Source organism: Mus pahari, chromosome 20, assembly GCF_900095145.1.
Source record: "Mus pahari chromosome 20, PAHARI_EIJ_v1.1, whole genome shotgun sequence".
NCBI lineage: Eukaryota > Metazoa > Chordata > Mammalia > Rodentia > Muridae > Mus > Mus pahari.
Genome location: NC_034609.1, coordinates 26,249,770 through 26,273,743, shown reverse-complemented (window position 1 = coordinate 26,273,743; position 23,974 = coordinate 26,249,770). Strand labels below are relative to the sequence as shown.

At 37.7% G+C, this 23,974-nt stretch overlaps 1 protein-coding gene across 2 annotated transcripts in view; it reads left to right on the top strand.

The window, feature by feature from the left end:
• The window catches only part of Cdh11 (cadherin 11), a 156,254-nt gene that overhangs the window by 110,330 nt on the left and 21,950 nt on the right, over window positions 1-23,974 (top strand). For both annotated transcript variants that reach the window (XM_021220576.2, XM_029532351.1), the window contains exons 4-8: window positions 1,763-2,057; window positions 5,964-6,083; window positions 8,112-8,279; window positions 12,123-12,310; window positions 18,373-18,626. In XM_021220576.2, the coding sequence (XP_021076235.1) occupies window positions 1,763-2,057; window positions 5,964-6,083; window positions 8,112-8,279; window positions 12,123-12,310; window positions 18,373-18,626 (1,025 nt within the window). The remainder of the gene's footprint in view (window positions 1-1,762; window positions 2,058-5,963; window positions 6,084-8,111; window positions 8,280-12,122; window positions 12,311-18,372; window positions 18,627-23,974) is intronic.

The window sequence follows — 23,974 nt, the reverse complement described above, 5'->3', positions numbered from 1 at the left end:
TTGCTTTAAAATGGTGGATTATTTTTTCCTACATTTCAGAAGCAAAGTTTTCCTACTGCCCCTGCCTGGGAAGCCCTGGTGTCCATAACCAAAATGGTTGTAGATTATGCCTATGTATCCACATCAGAGCTGAAATTTTTGGAGTTTCACCCAAACTCTCCAAATAATTAAACATACTTAGGAAATTTAAATGATAGAACAATTTTAAAAAGTAGTATATTCAGTTTTTCTTTGTGAACCTCAAGCAAACTCTGTAGGCCTTGGTTTTATAATAATGATAGGAAATTTACTGACAGTAATAAAATGATATTTATAATTTATTAAAGTCATTAATATTAAATAAAAATTAGTTACAATCTTTATTGTAATAAATTCTTGAATATAACTTTTTCTTTACTTGTTTGTTTTATTTTTCTGAATTTCTATACACAACAGGTTTAATTAATTCGTACTTTTAAATCTTCTAGCTAATTTTCAATACTATAAGGCAATGAAAAATAACTCATATAATAGCATTCATATATTAAAATATATAAACTAGTTCAAACCATGTAACAATTTCATATAACAATTAATATAATATTCATATAAAGGAGGTTAAGGGCCTCAGAAATCATGAGGACAGAACGTGAGTGCATAGGCTTTATTGCTGCAGGAAAATCAGTGACGTCTTTGATGGGCGTGGGCTCTGAAACACAGAGCAGAATTCAGGCCGAGCTGCTCGTCGAATTGGCAGCTAAAAGACCATAGTAGATTCTTGGACCCCATCAATACAGATTTAGGCAAAAATCATCTTGTCTATAGTCTTTCTGGAAAACATGAAAATTCCAAGGATATTGGAAGTTCTTTTAAGGGTCTGGGGACAGCATGTCTATCACTTTGCCCCATGGTTCACTATGATCACAGGGTCATAGGAGATTCTTTTCCCAAGAAGATAATAGCTCCAGACTTTAGACTCTGAACACTAGACAGTAGATATAGAAAAATCTGATTAGTTGAAGGATTTGTAATAACAGATGCCTGGACTTGTATTTGTAGTAACAAATATAAGTGTCCTTTGAAGAGGATCTCTACAAAAATTACATTAATATCCCATAGTGGATAAGGTAGCCCTTTGTACGTCCATGTTGATGGAGCTGCAGAAGTTCCAATTAGAGGAATATACAATTTATAATATACAATTTATAGCCCTGATTATGTAAAATTAAGCAAAGAGCATTTAAGAAGCTGTGGAGATAAGTTTGTATATGTATAGGCTTGAATTATTATCTCATAAAGGAGTCATAAGAAACTGGCAAGAAAGGTGATTCATAGCTGAAGAAGGTGATGAAGTGGGAGTAAACACTCAGAGAAATATGCTGCATAAAATCATGCTTATATCTTTTTAAAATATATTTGTGCATTTCTTTGCAAATAACTATTGAAGCATATGTACAATCATATACTTTGTATGTATGCATATATACAGTCAGAGAGAATAAGAGGGGAAGAACATGAACCTCAGAATTAAACATTTGCAAATACACCAGCCTCAAATTTACCTAGCTTAATGACCTACCTTGGTCATAGCCATTATCTAAGACTTCATTTCTCTATTCAGAAAATGATGATGGAAATCACTTTGTCTCCTGGTGTATAGGTGAGTGTATGTATGTGCACACATGTGAACATAGTATAACTATCAGCCTATGTGTTTTTATTGTGTTCCTCATGAAATTACAAATCCTGTATTCTTTCTTTTTTCTTCTTTTTTGTTTTCTAGCTTCATTCTGACATTGACTCTGGTGATGGGAACATTAAATACATTCTCTCAGGTGAAGGAGCGGGAACCATTTTTGTGATTGATGACAAATCAGGGAACATTCATGCCACCAAGACATTGGACCGAGAGGAGAGAGCCCAGTACACACTGATGGCTCAGGCAGTGGACAGGGACACCAACCGACCACTGGAACCACCTTCGGAATTCATTGTTAAGGTCCAGGACATTAATGACAACCCTCCAGAGTTTCTGCATGAAACCTATCATGCCAATGTGCCTGAGAGGTCCAATGTGGGTACGTAAGTAATGGTCACCTCTTCTACTTCTATGTGGTATGTCTGCAGGTTAACAGGCTGGTGCCTGCCCTCCATCACAGGAAGCGGAGCTTGTGTTGAATCATTATTGCACGTTAACAAGGAAAAAAAATGCCTTGTTGGATCCTTAAAAATTAAAATAGTGTTTTCTTCTTCCTCGCACAACATATCACGATTATGGTTTCCTCTCTGTCCACCCCTCCCAGTTTCGCCACACATCCCCTGCCATCCAGATGCACCCTTTCTTTTTCTGTCTCAGTAGTAAACAATCAGACTTCTAAAAGGTAATAAGAAAAGAAAATATAAGATTAAAAAAAAAAAAAAAAACCCTAACACCTTGAACAAAAGAACCAAACAGAAAGGAAGGGCCTCCAAGGAAAAGTGCATGAAACAGATATAGATACAGAGACTCAGATTTTCAAATGTTTATAACAGACTTGAGCTTGTAAAGTCAACTATTAACTTCCTGTTAACTATAGTGGAAGTCTGGAAGTGGGAAAGAGTGAGATTCAGTTTAGCAAATCCTGACTGATGTTCAGCTGTGTGAAGTGACACCATTTAATATTTGCTCTTTCTCTGCAGAAGAGGAATAACAATTTCCAGTCTTCAAAGTGTAATGATCATATTCATCCAATCACTAGGGCATTGATGTCGAATAAGTAACAGCAATGATAATGTTTGCTGCTTTGGGCTTCACATTAATTGATTGAGAACACACCCCAGCGTGTTTAACTTGCCCATGATTAAACTTTGCAAAGCAGTCATTCCAGTTGGTCTTGGATAAATGAGAAACTGAAGCAGAAACAGATTAACTAATTAGTCCAGGGTCACTTGTGTTACTAAATTCACCCAAAATGCATATAAGGCTGCCATCAGCTGATGATTTCAAATATGTTTAAAGACATACTGCTTCGCTTGAAGATGAAACTCTAACATCTGCCTCTTGCTATCATTTCTGTTTGAATTTCTAGAATATGGTCTTTTGAGTGAATCTGATCCATTGGCCCAGAGTTAATCTAAAAGCCATCAGGGATGGATTGTTCATTTTACCAATGAGAGAAAAACTAAGCACTGATGATAAAGATTAGCTTACTCAAGAGAGTCAGCTGTGACTTTAGGGCTCTGAGAGACTTCCAGTCTGTGTGTGGAGCCTCTTGCGACAGAACTGCCATTGCCCTTCATGTCTACTAAGATCTTCTTTTTTAGTTAGATGTATTTTTTTTTAGATTTATTTTTTATTAGATGTTTTCTTCATTTACATTTCAAATGTTATCCCCTTTCCTAGTTTCCTCTCAAAAAATCCCCTATCCCCTCCTCCCTCCCCGCCCCCGCTCCCCAACTCTCCTACTCCCACTTCCAGGCCCTGGCATTCCCCTCCCTATACTGGGGCCTAGAATCCTTGCAAGACCAAGGGCCTCTCCTCCCACTGATGGCCAACTCGGCCATCCTCTGCTACATATGCAGCTAGAGACGTGCGCTCTGGGGGTACTGGTTAGTTCATATTGTTGTTTCTTATATAGGGCTGCAGACCCCTTCAGTTTCTTGGGTACTTTGCCTCGCTCTTTCATTGGGGACCCTGTGTTCCATCCAATAGATGATTGTGAGCATCCACTTCTGTATTTGTCAGGCACTGGCATAGCCTCACAGGAGACTATGAGGGTCCTGTCAGCAAAATCGTGTTGGTATACGCAGTAGTTTAGAATACCCAAGATACAATTTGCAAAATTCATGAAATTCAAGAAGAAGGAAGACCAAAGTGTGGATACTTTGTTTCTTCTTAGAAGAGGGGAACAAAATAGTCATGGAAGGAGTTACAGAGACAAAGTTCAGAACTGAGACTGAAGGAAGGACCATACAGAGACTGGTCCCCCCCCCCCCCCCCAGGGATCCATTCCATAAGATCTTCTTTTACCTAGAAAAAGCCAGCCTGAGTCATTGTCTCCTTCCTTCCTTTTACTTATTCTTGCCTGGTCCCCTGACTGTTCTATCCTCAGATGTGAACTCCAATGAGAAGAAAGAATGGAAGAAGCAGAGGTAGCTAGTTATCCAAACTGACAACCCAAGTGGACTTTTACTCCTTACAGGACACTTTGGAGCCTAGGGCAATGCTCAGACGTTCTACTCTACCATATGAAATTATTGTCTTTGTTATCAGAAAGCTATGTGAACCAGGGCTCCTTTGTATCCCTTCCCAATTTACCATTTCCTCAACTATGAAATCAAGATAATAGTTACTAATGAGTTCTAATAGGTCAAATAGAAATATTTAACAGCTCCTTCGATATTAGATTTTTTTCAGTTTTAGAATTTTTAAAAATTATAAAAAAATATAGAATTCCATTAAATCATAAAGATTGATAACTTTCTTAGGCATTCCATGAAGTCTCTCTCTGGTCTAATACCCATTTTCTAGAATAGTCCCTACTTTGTATGAAGACGTTCACAAAAGACAGTGGGTATAGAAAATCGATTTTGAAAAAGAATGAACGTTGTCTTGCGTTGCTCATAGAAGTCACAGAAAACCCTAGGAAGTAAAGGATAGCTACCTGTTAAGTTGTGTAAACAGGTTCCGTACCCTGCCAGGAGGACATTCCTCCCACCATTCTGCTGAAATGTCAAAGGAGAAACTTGGGCTTTATTCTTGCTAGATGTCCCAGCAAGTTAGACTCCCAGCTGTGACAAGAAGCAACATGAAAAAGAGATTTTTAAGATGTCATATTTTTCATCCCAAATCTTCCCAAAGTAAAATAGAGGCCAAAAATGTCCAGCAGACAATGATGGCACTTTACCTAGGATTTACCTCAGACAGTGCATAACAGAGACATCCTGGATAATTGCCTCTTCCTTCCTTCCCTCTCTATGCAGAAGCTCAACATGGCATGTCCCAGAAGCTTATTGTGACAATAGAGCTTATAAAGAAAAAAATAAAGTCAGCCCATTCATTTATCCCCTGATTTCTATGTCTTCTGACATAGGGATGTCTTAGATCCTACTGATCATTTTTGTGACATGGATACCAAACCCTACAGAGAAGGAAACATGTAATTTTCATGACATTGGGGAATAGCATTCTATATAATATTTAAAGACACAAATTAATTAAAATTTAGTATCAGGAGTAATTTTATTGCATGCAAAGCAACAATACAACGATACATTCATTGCCACAGATGGGAAAGTGCCCTATATCTTTTCATGAAATGTAATTCTTCATTAATTATCATTTATTGCACTCTCAGGAAAGATTTTTATTTAATTATGTGGTATACTAAACATTTAATTCACATGCTTCTATGAACATAGCTGAAGGGGCTGCAACCCTGGAGGTAGAACAACAATATGAACTAACCAGTGCCCCCAGAGCTCGTATCTCTAGCTGCATATGTAGCAGAAGATGGCCTAATCGGCCATCATTGGGAAGAGAGGCCCCTAGGTCTTGCAAACTTTATATGCCCCAGTACAGGGGAATGCCAAGGCCAAGAAGTAGGAGTGGGTGGGTAGAGGAGCAGGGCAGGGGGAGGGTATAGGGAACTTTTGGTATAGCATTTGAAGTGTAAATAAGGAAAATATCTAATAAAAAAGAATGTTCATGTTATTATTTTAAATAGCAAACCAACCAGGAAGAACTGTGAAAGTAGAAAGTTTCGTTTTAAACCTTAGTCTGACCATGCTGATAGAAAGGAAACAGAAGAAGGAACTAGAATGGGAATAATGGCAGGGAGGGAAGTGGTCTGCACTTGAACTCTAGGACAATAGGATCATGCAGAGTCATTGTGAACTTCGTTCCAAGTCTTCATTTTAAACGAAATTCTGTGAACAGCAATGAATTTTGAAAAGCTTATTGGACGTTGCTAATTGCTTCCCCTGACCCCCCCCCCTTTATTTAGGAACATCAGTTATCCAAGTGACAGCCTCTGATGCAGATGATCCCACCTATGGAAATAGTGCCAAGTTAGTGTATAGCATCCTTGAAGGACAACCCTACTTCTCAGTGGAGGCCCAAACAGGTATGGTCAATTACATCGCCTTTGTAAGTCATGACTTGTTTTAAACAAGGAATCTATGCCTCCTCATTTAACTGCTTTGCCTCTAAAAATCCCTTAAATTAAAATGGAACTAAAGGGCCACTTTGCAGTTAGTACGGGATGGCCCATGTATGTGCTGTGTATATGGGCGAATGGAATAATACACATTTAATAGTGTCTCAGATGAAAATTGCAAATATTTAAAAATTCAATTTATGAATTGGGAATGCCTTGAATTGTGGATCCATATTAAAAGGGTCAAAGGTTGTTACAAAGTAGTGTTAGCTTTCAAAACATCCTTGGAAGACCACTGGGTAAACTAAGACTTGTCAGGAGTAAACTGTTGAACGTTCACCTTACTAGACCATTCAGCATATTCCCAATCTCTTGCTGTGAACATAGGTTCCCAAAGGATGCTGTAAAATAAAGGGCAGACCAGTAAAGTGAGTCAGTATACAACAGAAACTAAAACAGTGTTTCACTTCATTTATACTAAATGTGACTGTCAACAAGAGTGAACACTACAGTCCTATAACATTGCTCTTCCGCAGTATTACACTTTTCCTTTCCCCGTAATATGTTCTGTATTTTGGAAAGGTTGTCATAAAATTTGCAACTTTTATATGAATTCCTAGTTGAATATTTATTATTTGCTTGCTCAACTCACACCTACTTATATATTAATTCATTTTTCACCTCCTTGCTTCAGACAATAATTTGTGGAGTTACTGTCTCTGGTTTCATGGAGATCTTTGCTTTTAGTCTCTGGGTAAACTAAGGATAAATGTGGGATTTCATTTAGACTACTTAAAAGAGTGGAAACTCGAGTCTTCTTTGTCTCAGGGAACCAGGGCTAGTGACTAACAATTGGAACCCATGGGGAAAAAAAAAAACAATAAGGAAAATGATGTCTCATAAGTCCTAGGGTATTGCAAAGAAACATCTCAACACTGGGCTCACTGAAGCCTAGAAAAGTCCAGTACTTCCCCTTGCTCTTTGTACTTACACTACAAATATTACTTTATTTATTGAGTGTAAAAGCTTCCATAAGATCCCTAGAGATGTAAGTAAGCATATTTTTTATGAACATCATGTTTCAATATGCAGAGGTCATGAATAATTCAATCCTGAATTTATCCTGTTTCTCGGTGACATGTGATTGTCCATTGAATCTTTGTACAAGTTTTGCTCATCTTTTTAACTCTTCTGTTTACTCACTCAAAAAATTAATAATAGTAGCTATTTAATGTGTTCAAAAAAGTTTATTCCGCCGGGTGTGGTGGCGCACGCCTTTAATCCCAGCACTCGGGAGTCAGAGGCAGGCGGATTTCTGAGTTCGAGGCCAGCCTGGTCTACAGAGTGAGTTCCAGGACAGCCAGGGCTACACAGAGAAACCCTGTCTCGAAAAAACAAAAAGCAAAACAAAACAAAAAAGTTTATTCCTCCTCTGTAAACTTAATATGAGTACACTGCAGCTGTCTTCAGACACACATTAGAGGAGTGCATCAGATCCCATTACAGAGGATTGTGAGCCACCATGTGGTTGCTGGGAGTTGAACTCAGGGTCTCTGACCCAGCAGTCAGTGCCCTTAACCACTGAGCCATCTTTCCAACCCCATAGAGCTATTTCTAATAACTATGTGTAGGACTTGATTTCTAAAGCTTTTGCTAGAAGTCTCAAAGTCTCGATCCAGATATGACTTATCACACAATAGGCTCTTGTCATTCCAGTCTTAAGGATTCTTGTGTCTGAGAGGGAACACATTGTTACGTGCATGCAGAGTGAAAAAAAAAAAAACCTAATTAATACATTGTAAGTAATTTTTATTATTTGCTTGATAATACATAGATGTATTATCTTCAACGCTTTCTGTTATGTTTGCCATGTTAAAATGACTTTTCTTTTAGAAGGCTATATTTTATGTATCTTTAACTTCCTAGGATAAAACATATTTTTAAAAATCTTGTCAAAAATGAATATTTGTGCTTTTTCTAATGTTCGTTTGACAGGTATCATCAGAACAGCCCTTCCCAATATGGACAGAGAAGCCAAGGAGGAGTACCACGTGGTGATCCAGGCCAAGGACATGGGTGGACATATGGGCGGACTCTCAGGGACAACCAAAGTGACGATTACACTGACTGACGTCAACGACAACCCACCAAAGTTTCCACAGAGTAAGGACTTGGAGCTGGTCTTTGCTAATGCTCACTGCTCAGCGAGATCTTCACCTTTTCATTCACTCCTAATGTACACAACATTCAAAAGGAAGCGTCTAGAAATCCCAGAACCATTTTCACGATTCTTGCAAAAGACTAGAAGATAGCAGTGGCTTACAAACACACAAAGGAAAGTTAGACAGTCTAGAGATCACGAGAAGTAAGGAAGTCATTAAAAACTGTGTAACTCTAGAGAGCAGAATACCTGAGTCTTGAGGTATTTTACTTATTAGGTATTAATCATAAAAGGCAGTCATCAATTAACTTTCCCCTGTCTCAGTGTTCTTCACTTATGCTAACAGAACCATGATCTGATATTTATCATTCTATAAAAAATTCCCCTACATCTTGATGATTGCAAGTAACAATCATTTATTTTTTTTCTTCACTTTAATTTGTGCAGAGCATAGGTTGAAATAGCTACTGTGTTGTCACTCCAGCATCAGCTAGGCACAGCTCATCTGTGGCAGAAAAACCCACTTCTAAGATTCCGTTTAAGACTGGCAAATTGAGATTGGCTTGTGCTTCCTCTCCATATGGGCCTTTCTGTGGCTGAGTTCTGATCATGAGAACCCTGTGACCACAACTACATTGCTTTTTTGTTTTTGTTTTTTTTTTTTTTTTTGAGCTGATATCAGAAGCCATTGGGCTCCTTTCCCTGTAGCCTTAAGGCTGCCAGCATAGCAGCGAAGCTCAGCCAGACCTCACAGTTCTATGCGAGGACATAAAGACATTGAAGGGGCCTGTAGGATATGAACTATTCTTGTTTACTTTTAGAAGATGATACCCTAACATCTAACTTAAATACAGTATTTGTTCGGATTAATCCAGCTCGTGCTAATTTTTATATCATCTGAAAAAAGTGGCAGTAATTGTTCAGCCATTGTTATTTTGAGTACTGTATAATATTTATGAAATTACTGAGGGAAAATAAAGTTATTTGGCAGTTGAGGGTATATAATTCTTTTGCAGAAATCCATGGTTAGGTTCTTAGCAACAATATAAGTGACTCTGAACAGTTGTAATTCAGGGCCAGGAGGTCTCAGTTGTATCTGCATTCCCTTTCACAGAGCCACATAGACACAGGCATATGCATACCTAAAAGTAAGATAAATCATTAAGATGTTTAGGTTTACTATTTTAAGTATTGTTTATGAGTGTGCCTATATGTAGATGTTTCCTATATGTAAGTCCCCACAGAGGCCAGAACTGTCAGATTTCCCTGTAGCTGTAATTATGTGAGATTGTGAGCTGTGGGAGTAACCTAACTCTGGCCAGCAGGAAGAGAAACATACCGTCTTAGTTCTGAGCCATCACTCTCGCACCAAACAAAACAACTCTTTGGAGACAATGATATTGAAATATTGAAATTAATGATAGCTGCTAATTGCACCATCATTTAATATCTGGTCACTAATGTGATAAATATCTAAAAAGAGCCTTTTTTTTATATATACATAATTTGCTCCTAGGGAAAGTACATTGAGGGGACTAAAGAATTTCTGGAATCATATTTTAATGTGTATGTGCAAAGGGGAATACAGAGTTATAATACAATAATAATGACTCTGAGATTTCCAGTAATGACAAAAACACCCATGGCTCTAGTTACAGAGAATCTGACACACTTTCTGGTCTCTACAGATACCAACACACACATAGTGTACACTCAAAGACAGACAGACAGACAGACAGACAGATACACACACACACACACACACACACACACATATTTATATATATATATATATATATTACACACACACACACACATACACACACAATATAAAAAATAATAAACCCAAAGAAAGTTAAGTATACCAATTAAGGAGGCACTATGGTTATTCAAAGTTACCCAAGATAACAATCTACCAAACGAAGATATTAAGGTAGAGGATCATGAGACACATATTAGCTCTTGATGACTCCAAAAGAGGTGGGTGAACCATGTTATTCCCTGTCAGATGGAAAGTTATGCATCTTTGATAATATTGAGGCATATACAACATAGGAAAGCTGCCTATTACATTTGCACAATGTACAATTGTTCCATATGCCAGAAGAGTAGGCAGACAGACTTATTCATGGACATCCACTAATGCCCTTTCTTATATAGAGTGGTATAGAAATTTTATATTTCAGTTTTAGTATTTCACAATCATGGGCTTGAATGGGATTTGGAGAAAATTACATTGCCACAGATCTTCTGATCATTGTTATACACTGTTAATTTCTACAGGAAGTCACACTCACTGTGCCTTGACTGTGAATACAATACAAGATTAGGTAGAAGGTGGGTACAGTATAATCACAAAAAGAATATAACAGCTACAGTGGAGGAAAGGAAACATCTAGGGGCATCACCTAATACCAGTAGGCTGAGCACTGCAGGAGAGGGCTCCGCCCACGCATAGTATGTCTTAGACAGATTGCTTTTCAGATGTGTCAAATGATGGTGTTACATCTCATTCCTCTACTGAAAACTGCCCTGTGCTTCCCCTCAATAGAACTCAACATCTTATCTATTTTCAGCAATGCCCTTTTACATACCTCCTCCCTACAGTTATTTTCCCGTAACAGAAGTCCCACTGTTAATCCCATCCTTGCTATCCTGTACATTTTAGGAATCTTCTCACCTCAGACATTTGACATTTGTTGTTCCTTGTTCTGTGACACTTATTTCCCACATATTCATACACTTGTCTTGCTCATTTCCTTCACTGGAGTTCAGATTTCTTCCAAAGGAAGTTTTCTGTCACTACCTTGTTCAAATTAAATCCAGATTTCCTTCTCATCTATACATGCTTAACCATGATAGGTGTCCACTCACATACATTGTCATAGAAAAACATATCATACTCCATCTTCACACTAACTCATAAGGAGCACAATCACATACATAACTGTACACTCATTTGTGTAGATTAAACACTTACACACACACACACACACACACACACACACACACACACACACACACACACACACACCACTTCCCTTTATGCCTTACCATACAATACTACTTAGCCTATAACACCATAGTGTATCTAGATATGCTTTGTTTTCTGTTTTTGTTAATACCATGTTGAGAATTACAACTCTTGCTTTACTTAGCTTCGGAGCTAAAAGAGTATATAGCATTATTTGCATTCATGAAAAATAAATACTATGAACATAAATATAAATATGCACATGTGGCACCATTCGTCATTTCTGAAAAATGTAAATATAAATATAAAGCTTCTGTCTAAAAGCTTCCAGAGCATTCCATGCTTAATTATCCTAGTGCAAGGATGAAGAGTAAGATGAGAGAGAAATATCTCTTTGCTAAGGAAAGAGAGATTTTTGAAAGATTTGTACTTGTCTCTAAAGTAAATATGAAGTGATGGAACCTTTTTAAGCAGAGGATAAATTTGCTCTTCTGTGGCTGCTTTTCCTTGAGCAATTAGTTCAAGGAATTCTTGGCATTAGTCTGTGGGACACCCTGAAAAGGAAGCCTCAGGTGTTCCAGCATGTGGACTCTTGCATAGATCCTTCTCACTGCTTTCTCTCATGTAGCAGGTGACATCATCATCTTACCAGGACCCCAATATTGTTTTGTCATCCTGTAAGGAACACATTCTTCCCCGCAAGCTGGCCATCTGGGATCCTCTTCCCATCCACCCGCTTCACTTCTACATCTAACCAATAGAAAGTTCAATTTTAAACCCTTTGAGAAATTTACTGGGATTCAATGAAATCTGAAGTCTTACAGCTGCCAAATAAAAAAGGAAAATAAAAGTAGATGTCTTCTTCTTTCAGGCGTGTACCAGATGTCTGTTTCAGAAGCAGCTGTCCCGGGGGAGGAAGTAGGAAGGGTGAAGGCTAAAGACCCAGACATTGGAGAAAATGGCTTAGTCACATACAATATCGTTGACGGAGATGGCATAGAACTGTTTGAAATCACAACAGACTATGAAACACAGGATGGTGTGGTAAAGCTGAAAAAGGTAGGTTGGAGAAATCAGACATGTCAGTCATAAACTCTGTGTTGCCAAGGCAACCTAAGGAAGACAGTGGACTAATGGCTAAGAAATGTGTCAATGAAAGACAGAGGGAGGACTTTATCAATTTGTGACTAAGTCCTGAACTCTGAGGATATAAGAGAAATCTTTTTTTCATACTGATGCTGCAGAAACTGCTGGCCAAAGAGCAGATTATACCTTCCTGAAGTTTCCAGCTTATTCTTCTATATTTTGACAAAATGATCTGGTGGGAGAAACACCAAATTCATAAATCTGAGTTTGAGAAAACCAACTTTAATTTCATTGAGGTCTGTCAGACAAAGTCAGATAATACAGAATATACAGTGGTCTTATTTCAAGCATTGCTAGTTCAAGGCACTGTGGGATGTTTTGTGAAATTTTAACTAATCTCCGTTTTACTGTTTCGTTTTTTTTTTCAAATCTGAACTTGAAGTAACAATAATTATTCTCCTTCTCTATTAATTTAAACTCTCTTCAGAAACAAAACATATCCCTGCATGAATTAATTATACAGAAAAGTATATTGTTTCCCTTTGTTTAGTTTTAAATAAGTCAATCTCATATTTTCTCTGTAATGACTGTGGGGCAGAAATAACCTACCACTCATTCATTTTTTAACATGAGAAAGTCATGAAATAAATAGATAGTTCCAATGATCAATAATTCGTCAACTTAATTTTGTCATTGAGACTCAGACCCACTCAGTCACAGCATCAGTATGAAAAGTAACATAGATGCATGTGGAATTCAAATATAGATGCTATTGGAAGCGATGTCTCTCTTAAGACATTTTGGAGGCAACTGAGCCAGAAAGTCAGATAATCCTCCCTTTAAAGTGAAGAAACAATTACAGTACATTCTAAAGCTCTTCCCTTCTGATTTACCACTTGAGAAATCAACACCTCTCAATCATCACAGAGTATGGAACACTAAATGTGAATTGGTTGAGGGGATTACCTTGGTTTTAATCAAGCATTCGTTTTCTACTTGGTTTTATATTATGAATATTAAGCATCTTGGTTTGATAGAAAAGATCAGATTGTAGCAATGAGAAAAAAAATTTAAATTGAAGAATCAATAATGGAGCGAGTACCTGGAGAGGAGAAGGTGGCCCTGGGGAGGGTATTTTTCAGAAGGGGAGCACATGTGGCTGATCTTTCACTGTAATGCAAAGCATATTAGGGGTGTGTGAAACACTTAGAAGCCATAGAACAAAGAAAATGTAGGTGACCATACAGAGAAAAATAAATAAATAAAATCTCAGGTGGAAATTGAGGTAAATATCAGATACTTGCAAAAGTCTCTACTGCTTACTATGTTTCATGACCAAAGATGTCTAATTATCAGCCACAAGAGGATGGAGAGCTGTTCTTTCTGGTGTCTCTTTTGGAAAGTAGCTCTGTGAATTGTGTGTAGCTGTCAACATTCTTCATTAATTATATTACTATCCCTCCTGCATGACATTGACCCATGAACGTTGACAGCAGCGATTCCTGCCTCCCATCGTTCATTGCTCAAGTAATTGGATAGTTGGCTAGGCGAAGGTTGCCACCTGTTTCTAGTGTATTCAAGGCATAAACACATACGGTTCTAAAATCCGGAAACATTTAAATCACCCCCATGAAACTGGTACATGGCAAATGAGCTCTCTGCATATGATTAATCTGTGCACTTTCCCCAATTCACTGTTTATTACAGGCTGCGGGATAAGCTTTTACAAAGCAATGACATTTAAATTTAAAACAATGTAGGCTGTTATTTAATTTGGAAGGGAAGGTTTGTCTTAACTTGCACCACAAAGTTCCAAATGTCCAACAGGAAAATGAAATCAAAGTGAAATTAGTAGACTGAAAATGTTGAGATGTCTTATGGAAGGCATTACATATAATTTAATGATATAAAGGCACATTAAAAGATCTCATAGATATATTTTTGTATTTAAAAAATTTTCTTTAATGTGACATTTTCATCTTAATTCAGTTGTTCATTTTTTTCTGGGTTAGTCAGTCGTAACCATTTGTCAAGCAGGCTTTGGTTTTTAAAAGCGGGGAATCTCTAAGGTAAGAGATAGAGTGTGTGCCACAGGGAATCAAAAGTTAACAGGAAAGTTTAGTAAAATGTCAGTAAGGATGGGAGGAGTTTCCTCAGGCTTGACTTTAGTGATTCTTCAGGCTTGAAAAATCTTGGTCATAGAGGAATATTCCAAAAACATAAAACATTTTACAATCCTTGAACCTTCTTCATGTATAGGTTCATAGACTTAAGCTTCTCCTCATCCTACTGTTATGGTAATGGTTAAAATATAGTTTTAATTTTTACCAATTACCTCTGGAGTGACTGGGAGCATAATTAGTTTCCAGTTGAAAATTCACTGATGGCAAAATACGTGAGAGCACCCGTCTGGGCTGGGCATGGCTTCTAAAAGGAGTATGTCTTGAGTTGATCCTGATAGTTAAACTCCTAGATTGACAAGGAGAAAAGAATGCCTCCAACCTGCCTTGGGAGAGACTGGTTTCAGGGAGAACGGCATATTATGAAGAGACAGCATGGAATCTGCTCCTTAGAGCAGATACACAGTAAGATCATTGACAAACTGTTGTTGGGGTTTTTTAAAAAAAAAAAAAAAAAAAGGAGGGGGGGAGATTTCAAAAGCTGAAAAAAGGCACGAGAGTATGGAAGAAGATGTCAGGGACATTGAGGATTTGGGGAGTGATGTTTGCAAAAGAGGAGATAGATTTTTAAGTAATATCTTAAATGTTAACCACTCATCAGTCCATAGAGTCCATACAGCCAATACTGTCAAAAGGACTGAAATAAAAGACCACTTGAAAAAGTCATTCTTAGGTATCTGACAGAATTGATAGACTCCTTTTAAAAAATACTTCTCAAAAAAAAGATACTTTTCAAAAAGTTTGTCGACTTCTGATCCAGGTTCAGAGTTTCATATCAAAGAAGAAAAACCTGTGTTCTGAGTATTTAACCGTTCTCTGTGCAGCTCTGTACAGAACAATGTGAAAATACAGATTAACTTCTAGGCAACTTGACATCTGTCAGGAAGAAAACTCCAACCGTCTGTCCATTATGGTATCATTGGCCAGGTAGAAATGCCATTCATTGTAAATAAATGCCCACATAGCATCTAAGCTGTTCCTTGAAACCAAATAAACTTGTGAGGTACTCTGAGAACAGCAGTAGATGACATTTGAAGCATTCCTTGTTTTAATCAAATGTTGATTTTATTTTGTTTTATTTTAATTTATTTGGTCTGTGAATTTATACACATCAGATGTGGATATATATTTTGTATGCTTCCAGTCTTAGGGTGATGTGATTTGTAAACTTAATGTCACAACATAAACACTTTACATGCTGTTATATAACACACATAATCATTTTTAATGACTACATTACAACCCATCCTATTGATGGACCACAATTTCCTTAATAAAATCTCACAGTTGGGTTTTCTGTTCTATGTGTACATTTTCCCAGATTAGATATAACATTCTATTATAGCTAACAAATACTGTGCATTTTCAATACTGTTTGTTTGCATTTTCTGTAGAATGAATCCCTAAGGGAGAATTTTCAGAGGTGAGGATTTGTAAGCTGCGGTGGGCATTAAGATTTTTATGGCTTATGCAGTGTGTCGCCTCATTTAGTTTTATTTCAACTATTCATAACATGGATATAAATGTCCACATGGGGGACTACCTCAAATCCTGTTTGGAAGGAGAAAGGGAATTTATTGTAAGTAAATGCTTAAATGTTATCGAGGCATTAGCCCTGCTGCTCATTCAGTAAAATGATTGATGCCTGTTACTACACGAGGCAGTCCTTCCTGGTTATAGGGAAGCAAAGATCAATAAGGCTCAGTGGATCCTTTGGAGATGCTCTACCATTAGCAGGGAAAGGAAGCTATGAGACCACACATAGCTGATTTGGGGCAATTGAACAGGGGTTCTCAACACAACAAGGCTGGACTAACTTCCAGGGTACTTAATAGGGTCTCGCCGTGGTGGGAAAAGATATTTCAGACAACCCACTGCAAATACCTGGAGCTCATAGTATGGAAAGATCTGGATAAATCCAACCATTTAGCCTGCCGCATGACCATGCTACTCAACACAAGCAGGCCTTTTTAGTGGAAACTATATCTAGTAGGATGTATCAGTGTCCTTAGGAAACCATCAAGTTCAAAAGGATTTGTGCTAGCAATAGTAGACTTATCTAATTACAATTTATGCTGGTCTCAGAATTATCAGGTTCCAATGTGTCATTCTCTTTAGACTTTACAGAGATTTCTGAGAAATTGCAAGAGCATTGTATTGCTAATCTATCTATCTATCTATCTATCTATCTATCTATCTATCTATCTATCTATCTATCTACTATCTATTTTTCTGCTTCTCAGTAATACATCCAAGAATCTAGGAGCTTGTAGGTTCCACCTGGGAAGATAGAATAATAGAGAAATAGAGAATAGATTTGTTAGTCACAAAAAGGAGTGGTCCTTGCTTGTAGGAAGAGGAAGATGGGAGGTAACAGAGTCAAGGATACTGAACATACTTAAGCTTTCTGAAATGATGACAATCTTGAGTCTGGAGCAGTACAGAACTAGGTCAGTTCTAAGCCTGTGATTGTATATCCATTCAAAACAAGTATTTGCTAGGTAAATGACAGCTGTGCAGAAAGTAGATGCCAGCCTTAAAAGATCAAGTTTATTCCAAATATTTGTTAGGTCTGCCTCATTGGAATATTGCTTTGGAAGTTGATTCTTAGGCCTTGGGCTTAAGACAGTTTTGCTTATCACCCCTTGCTAACTCTCTGTGCTGTTTATTCAGAAATAAGGAGGACTTTCAATCAACAGTCCTATGACTGTGTCTAGTCAAATGCAAGTTCTGAGTGTTTTTCTTGTATAAAAGAATGTTCTGCTTATACTTGTTATTCTATAAATGGACCATTTTGTCACATATGTGTTTTGACCAAAGGAAAGGTCACCTCTACTGTCAATTATTTAGCCCTAAGAGGAGAAAAACCTCATAATGAATGCACACAGAACAGAAGTATGGCATTTCCATTTTAGCTAGAAAGCTGTAAACATCTATTAAAAGGAAGATGGGGAGGCACAGAAACTTATTAAAATATTGGAGTTATTCTGAAATGACTAAGAATCAAAGATTTGGAAAAGGTAAAAATATGCCAATAAATATGCAGGACTGGAGAGATTTCTCAATGGTTATAGGCCTTGATGTATAAACAGTACACATGAAGACAGGATCCCAGATGCCTGAACCTATAAAAACATAGGTTGGTGGAGTGCTCTGCCTGCAATTTTCTACTATGCCCATAGAGACGTGGAATCGTTGGAGTAGCCTGGGTAGCTAGATTGCTAGTGGAGTACTCATGAGCTCTGAGTTCAATTGAGAGGCCTTATGTTCATGTCCATGTATAAGGTGAGGAAAGATTGAGGAGGATTCTCCGTGTTGGCCTGAAAGACATGTGCATGCATACCTATACAAATAGAAAAAAGGAGAAAGTCAATTAGCATTATTTAAGAGCTCTACCTGCCCAAATCTGTCTATAAACTCTAATAAATACTCCTACGAATGTGCTGGTAACGTCGTTGTCTTTGGAAAACACAATCTAGTCAGAACGAAACAAAAGAAATGAAGCCATCGGTATGATGAAGCGAGGACATTTTGTGTGTGTATGAAGCAGGTAGTTATTATTAGATTTGTGGCACTTCACAGAGTAGGCACCAAATGGATGTGAACTCTATCTCAGTGGCTATAGAGAATGTGGTTGGCTTTATGTGGAGTGCTACATCTGTGCTTGCAATGTTCCTATATACCTCACACTTCAACAACTTTTTGTTCTGGTTTCTTGACCACATGGCTTACATTATTGGTTAGTGAATAAGTTTCTTTGAGAAACTTTGCTTCATTCTGTGTACCAATCATGTTTCTATCTCCCATTATACCTCTTCGAGGAACTAGTTGCCAATCTTCTTTTCATTCTTCCAGCCTGTAGATTTTGAAACCAAACGAGCATATAGCTTGAAGATAGAGGCTGCCAATGTTCACATTGATCCGAAGTTCATCAGCAATGGACCTTTCAAGGACACTGTGACCGTCAAGATTGCAGTAGAAGATGCTGATGAGCCTCCCATGTTCTTGGCCCCAAGTTATATCCATGAAGTTCAAGAAAATGCAGCTGCTGGCACTGTGGTTGGAAGAGTACATGCCAAAGACCCGGATGCTGCCAACAGCCCAATAAGGTACACATGCACGGGAAATTTTAGAGATAGGAAGTTTAGGATGAATCTTACAGGAACCATGGCTTTTCATTTCAAATTATGCCCAGGTTCAATAGATTTCAAGCACACTTAAGAGTTACAAGATAAGAGACCATTTCATTTTTGCCACTAACATTTTGCTTAGTCTTCAAGCTCCCTTATTCTCTACAAAAAGAGATTCCTTGTGTATATTGGTTGCTACAGTCATTAGCCAGGCCTGGCTGCTTTATGGAACTGAGATGCAATATAAATAATTATTATGGAATAAGGATAGTAATTATCATGTATTCAATATCTCCTTAAGCACATGTGACTTTAGTACTTGCATTAGACATATGATCCAATGTATCTTCTCCACTTTGTTCTTGTATGAACTTTAGTCTCTTAAATTGATTAAAAACAATTTGGGATGCAGCAAGACAACATGAAAAGAAGGCCACACTTTATGATCTGCTACAAGTCATAGGGAAGTTCTGTCTAACTCCTGTTGAGCACTTTGCATAGGTAACCGTGTTCCCATCACATTACTTTATTTCTGTTATTAAGAAGCAGAATTCTGCTTTTCCTTCCCACCGTTACCCAGAATTACTGAGCCATGAGGCTGATGAACAAAAAGGCCAAGTAGTTAGAATGAGGCAGAGAAGGGATTTGACCTACAGATATAAAGACATTTATAGCATGCAAATTTCAAAGTTGTGTGAAGTCCAGTTCTATGGATTAGATTGCCTTTTGTCCTCTACGTGGCCACTTCGTTCTTTCCTTTTTCCATGTGTATCTTCAGAATCTCTCTCCGTGCAGGCTCTCAGACATCATAATGATACCAACTGTTTGGCCAAAAATGACTGCTATAAAATGTACATTCAAATGTCACATGATTGAAAAACAGCAATACTCAGGAGTGAATTATCTCTCATTAATTCACCTTCAATATAACCTAGTGTTGTATTTAAAGATCAAAGCTCTTGCTCGATCCCCCAACCCATATAAGTCATTCTCCGAGGCAGAAGTATGAACTCGTAATTCCTACACTGTACACGCTCTGTCTTGAGACTGAGATCTCTGCTTTCCCACTGGTGGTGTAGTACTTATTATGCTAATCTCAAGTAAGGTTGGTGCGTGTCTCATTTAATATTCATCCTTCAAGCCAAATCTAGACATGAAATTCTCTTATCCTTCCCTTTCTCTCTCCTCCATATAAGTCCTTTCCACCTTTCCTTCATTGCCTGTTTCCTTCTGAAAGTCTACATGTCATAAAGTCTTACATACATCCTTTCAAACCATATATGTGTTTAGTTTCGCTCAAGTAAGCTAATGCCACATGTGATCTTAGAGTACTGGGTGCTTCCAATTAGTATCATTTGTAGAATCAATAACATTGCAGATTGCATCTGAAATTCAGTTTGATTGCCAAATTATGTTTTACTGTATGACTATCCAGTGTGTTGTTTATCTATGTGTCATTTACATGGATATTCATGTCATTTTAACTGTTGGATTTCACAGATATAGTTTTTGTTCATACCATTCCACACATCTTTGCATGCACATATTGTCTCTCTCTCTTGACTGTGTAATTAGAGTTAAAATTGCTTAATCATGTAGCAACCCTGTGTTTAAATTTCTGAGCAGCTGCCAATTCCTTCCACACTGGCTCTGCTATTTTCCAATGGTGGCAGCCACGTGGCTTATATCTTTTTGATTCTTGGCACCTTAACAATTTCCAAAACATATGTCATGTTTGTTTCACTGACAGATAGTGATAAGATGTATATGTATAGATATCCATGTAGTAGCATTCTATGTCTTTCTAGAGAATAAACAGCTGTTTAAATCCCTTTCTCATTATGCAATTGTATTAACCATCTTTTTATTATTGAATTATAAAAGTTCATTATGTATTCTGGCTGCCATAGGGACTTATTTGATTTGCAAATATTTTCTCTCATTCTCTGAGCTGCCTGTAAATTTTCCTGTTTCTTTAGAGGCAAAAATGTGGGTTTTTATTGATTATGAATAAGTCCATCCATTTCCTCCTTGGTTGCTTCTACTTTACTTGGCTGATTTACAAATTATGGCCTATTCTATATAAACTCAAAAATACTTATCTCTATTTTTTTGAAGAAATTTTATAGTTTTAGATTTTTATTTAGATCTTCGATTTATTTCAAATTGGTGTCTGTGTGTGATGTGAGAGAGAAGCTCGGCCCATTACCTTGCAGATGGATGTCCACATTCTGGACTCCCAATTGGAGTCTCTTTACATGTGTGCCTACCCATATTGCAGTGTCACACAGTTTTGGTTATCGTAACACTAGAAGAAGTTTTGAAGGGAGCAACTGGGATTCTTTCACTTCGTTTAAATTATGTTTTGTAAGAAAGTAATAGTAACATTATTTTGCATTGTCTATGATCCCTCCATGCTACAAAAAAGCAGAGTTGAATGCTCTCGACAGGGACCCTGAATCCTTACAGTCTTATATGTTGGTTAGTTATCCCTTGCCATTGGGTGTTTGCTCACCTGTGTTCTAAGCAATCAGTGAATTCTTCCATTGGCTGTGGTGCCTACCCATGGTGGACATCTGTTTACTGAATATGTAATGTAATGACCATGGTTCGCTTTAGTAACTCGGAATCTTAGGTGTGGAAGTGATGACATTTCCTTCTGAGACTTATACAATGAGTCTGTATTAAGCACATACCAGAAAACCCCAATATACCTGAATAACCCACAAAAAGATCCAATGAGAGATTTCCACAATAAAAATGTGCAAACAGTCAACAACTATGTAAAGCACGCTGGCAGAAATAACTCAGTCAGTCCTAGTCTTAAAAGCATAAGGACCTGGGTTTGACCCCCAGAACTCACCTTTGTGGTTAAGCCATGCATTGGCTAGGAAGATAGCTGAGAGAGTGAGAGGAGTTCTTGTGCCATTACAAAGGCCAACATTCAAACCTCCAGAATCCACACAAAATGTCATGCACGGCTGTGTGCATCCGCAAACCAAGAAGAGGGTGGAGTAAAAATGGCTGGACCTCTGGGGCTTGCTGCCTTCCAGGTTACCTCCAGGTTTAGTGAGAGATTCTACTTCAAACAAATAAGGTGGAGAGAAATAAAACAGGACAGCTAACATTCTTCTCTGGCTTCTACACTCCAGTTGCTACACAGGAATATATACTACACACACTTAAAAACATTTAGAAACAAAGTAGAAAAAAAAAAAGCAAGCAAAACAATACATATACACACCTAAATATACGTGTATATGTGCATATGCACACACACACACACACACACACACAAACATATACACACACACTCGCGCGCACGCGCATACACACACACAAACTTGAATATGGCAGAGTATGTTTCTAACCCCAGCATTGGGGAGTCAGAGGTGGGGGAAAAATTCCTAGAACTCAATGCCAAACCCACCTAGCCCGCTTGACAAACTCCATGCAAGGGAGAAATCTTGACACCAAAAACAAGTTTGGCAGGCTTTAAGAAACGGTACCCAAAGTTGTCCTCTGGCCTCTACATGCAGGTGCACACATGTCAACATGCACATCCATGAACGTACACACATGCATATATACATTCTTAAGTTCATATTGAAAACAACCAAGCAAGTATCAATGAACAACACAATTTAAATTTCCCCTTGCCACAGCTTACATGACTAGTCTCAGCCAGAAAACAAAAGCGAGAGAGAGAGAGAGAGAGAGAGAGAGAGAGAGAGAGAGAGAGAGAGAGAGAACAAGGAAAGGGAAAAAGAAAGATACTCATTTACTGTTGATAAGAATGTAGATTTGTATACCCATTGGAGACTCAAGTCTCAACAGTAGCACTACCATATGGTCTAGCACTATTACTAGTGTGTATCCATCTAAAAGAAATAAAATGTGTACGTTGAAGGGACATCTGTACCTCCATGTTTATTGCAGGGCTGTTCACAGTAACCAAGATTCAGACACAACCTAAATGTTCATCCAGAGATAGTAGATAAGAAAATGGGATAAACCCACATCGCACAGAACTGTTCAGCAATAAAAGTCATGGAATTCTATCATTTTCAGTTTCAGGAATGAAGATGAACCAAGGGGACATTTCTTTCAGTGAAGCAAGCTAGGGCACAACCCCAACCAACCAAATAAAGCAGAAAAAACAAATAGTACATGATCCCATGCAAATGGAGAATGTGAAGTCTCAGACAAATTTTGTGTTGGCTAGTGAGTAGAGACACTGGGGAGAGTAAGCAGGCTGGGGACATGCGAAGAGTTGGCTCAATAGACTTGACATTGTGGTTAGAGAGAAAGAAGAAAGTCTAGTATATTGTTGAACAGTAATGTGACTATGATTAAAATTAATAATCTGAATATTTTGCCATGTATCTTAAACATGGCTTGAATGTTCCAAATTAAATAAATGATAAGCTTAAGATGGTTAACTGTTAATGACTTTTATTTGAAATTAGCATAATGTAAACATTTGCTGAAGCACTATCAAAACCATACATATCTATAGTTCTTACACAGGAATAAAAACATGAAAAAAGTACTAAAAACAAGGGGCTGGAACTATAAATTAATTTGTAATAGACTGTGGAGTATATACAATTTGTTAAACAAAATGGGGATGCATGGTGTAGCTCAGTTGGTTTGATCACCATCAGAGCATTTATGGAGTATAGAGGTGTGTACCTGTAATCTCAACACTCTAGGGGTGGCAGCTGAAGGATCAGATGTCCACGGTCATACCTTGGCTACCCATTCAATTTGAGCCCATACTGGGCTACATTCCAATTACTTTTTAAATGGCTAGATAGCAGATTAATGCATTGTATTTTAGAGTACTATCCTTATTGATGAGAGATGCCTTTTTTGAATATTCTTTTAGAATGGAAACAATACATTTAAGGCGGCTTTTCTGAATCCTCATAGATCACTTTCAGACTGTTTCAGGAGCAGTTGATGGGGATACTAAGCTTAGAGGGAAAATATGTCTTGGTTAAGTTTAAGCTCATGTGACCAGTGTTGGAGAGTAGATTTTAATCCAGATTGATTTTAGCTTCAGTCAGCTCTTTTAGATATAGGCCATTGTTAACAAAAACCTCTTATCCTTTACATAGTGACAAGAGCCTTACTGTGCCTTTGAACTACTTCAGAATATTCAGTTATGAATTAATATAATTTATGTAAGACCTAGATATCAAGATGTGTTTTTTTTTTTTTTTTTTTTTTTTTTTTTTTTTTTTTTTAGAGAGTGTGTGTGTGTGTGTGTGTGTGTGTGTACCTAATAGTTCAGTGTTCCCAAAATGGATGTGTGCTAGGAT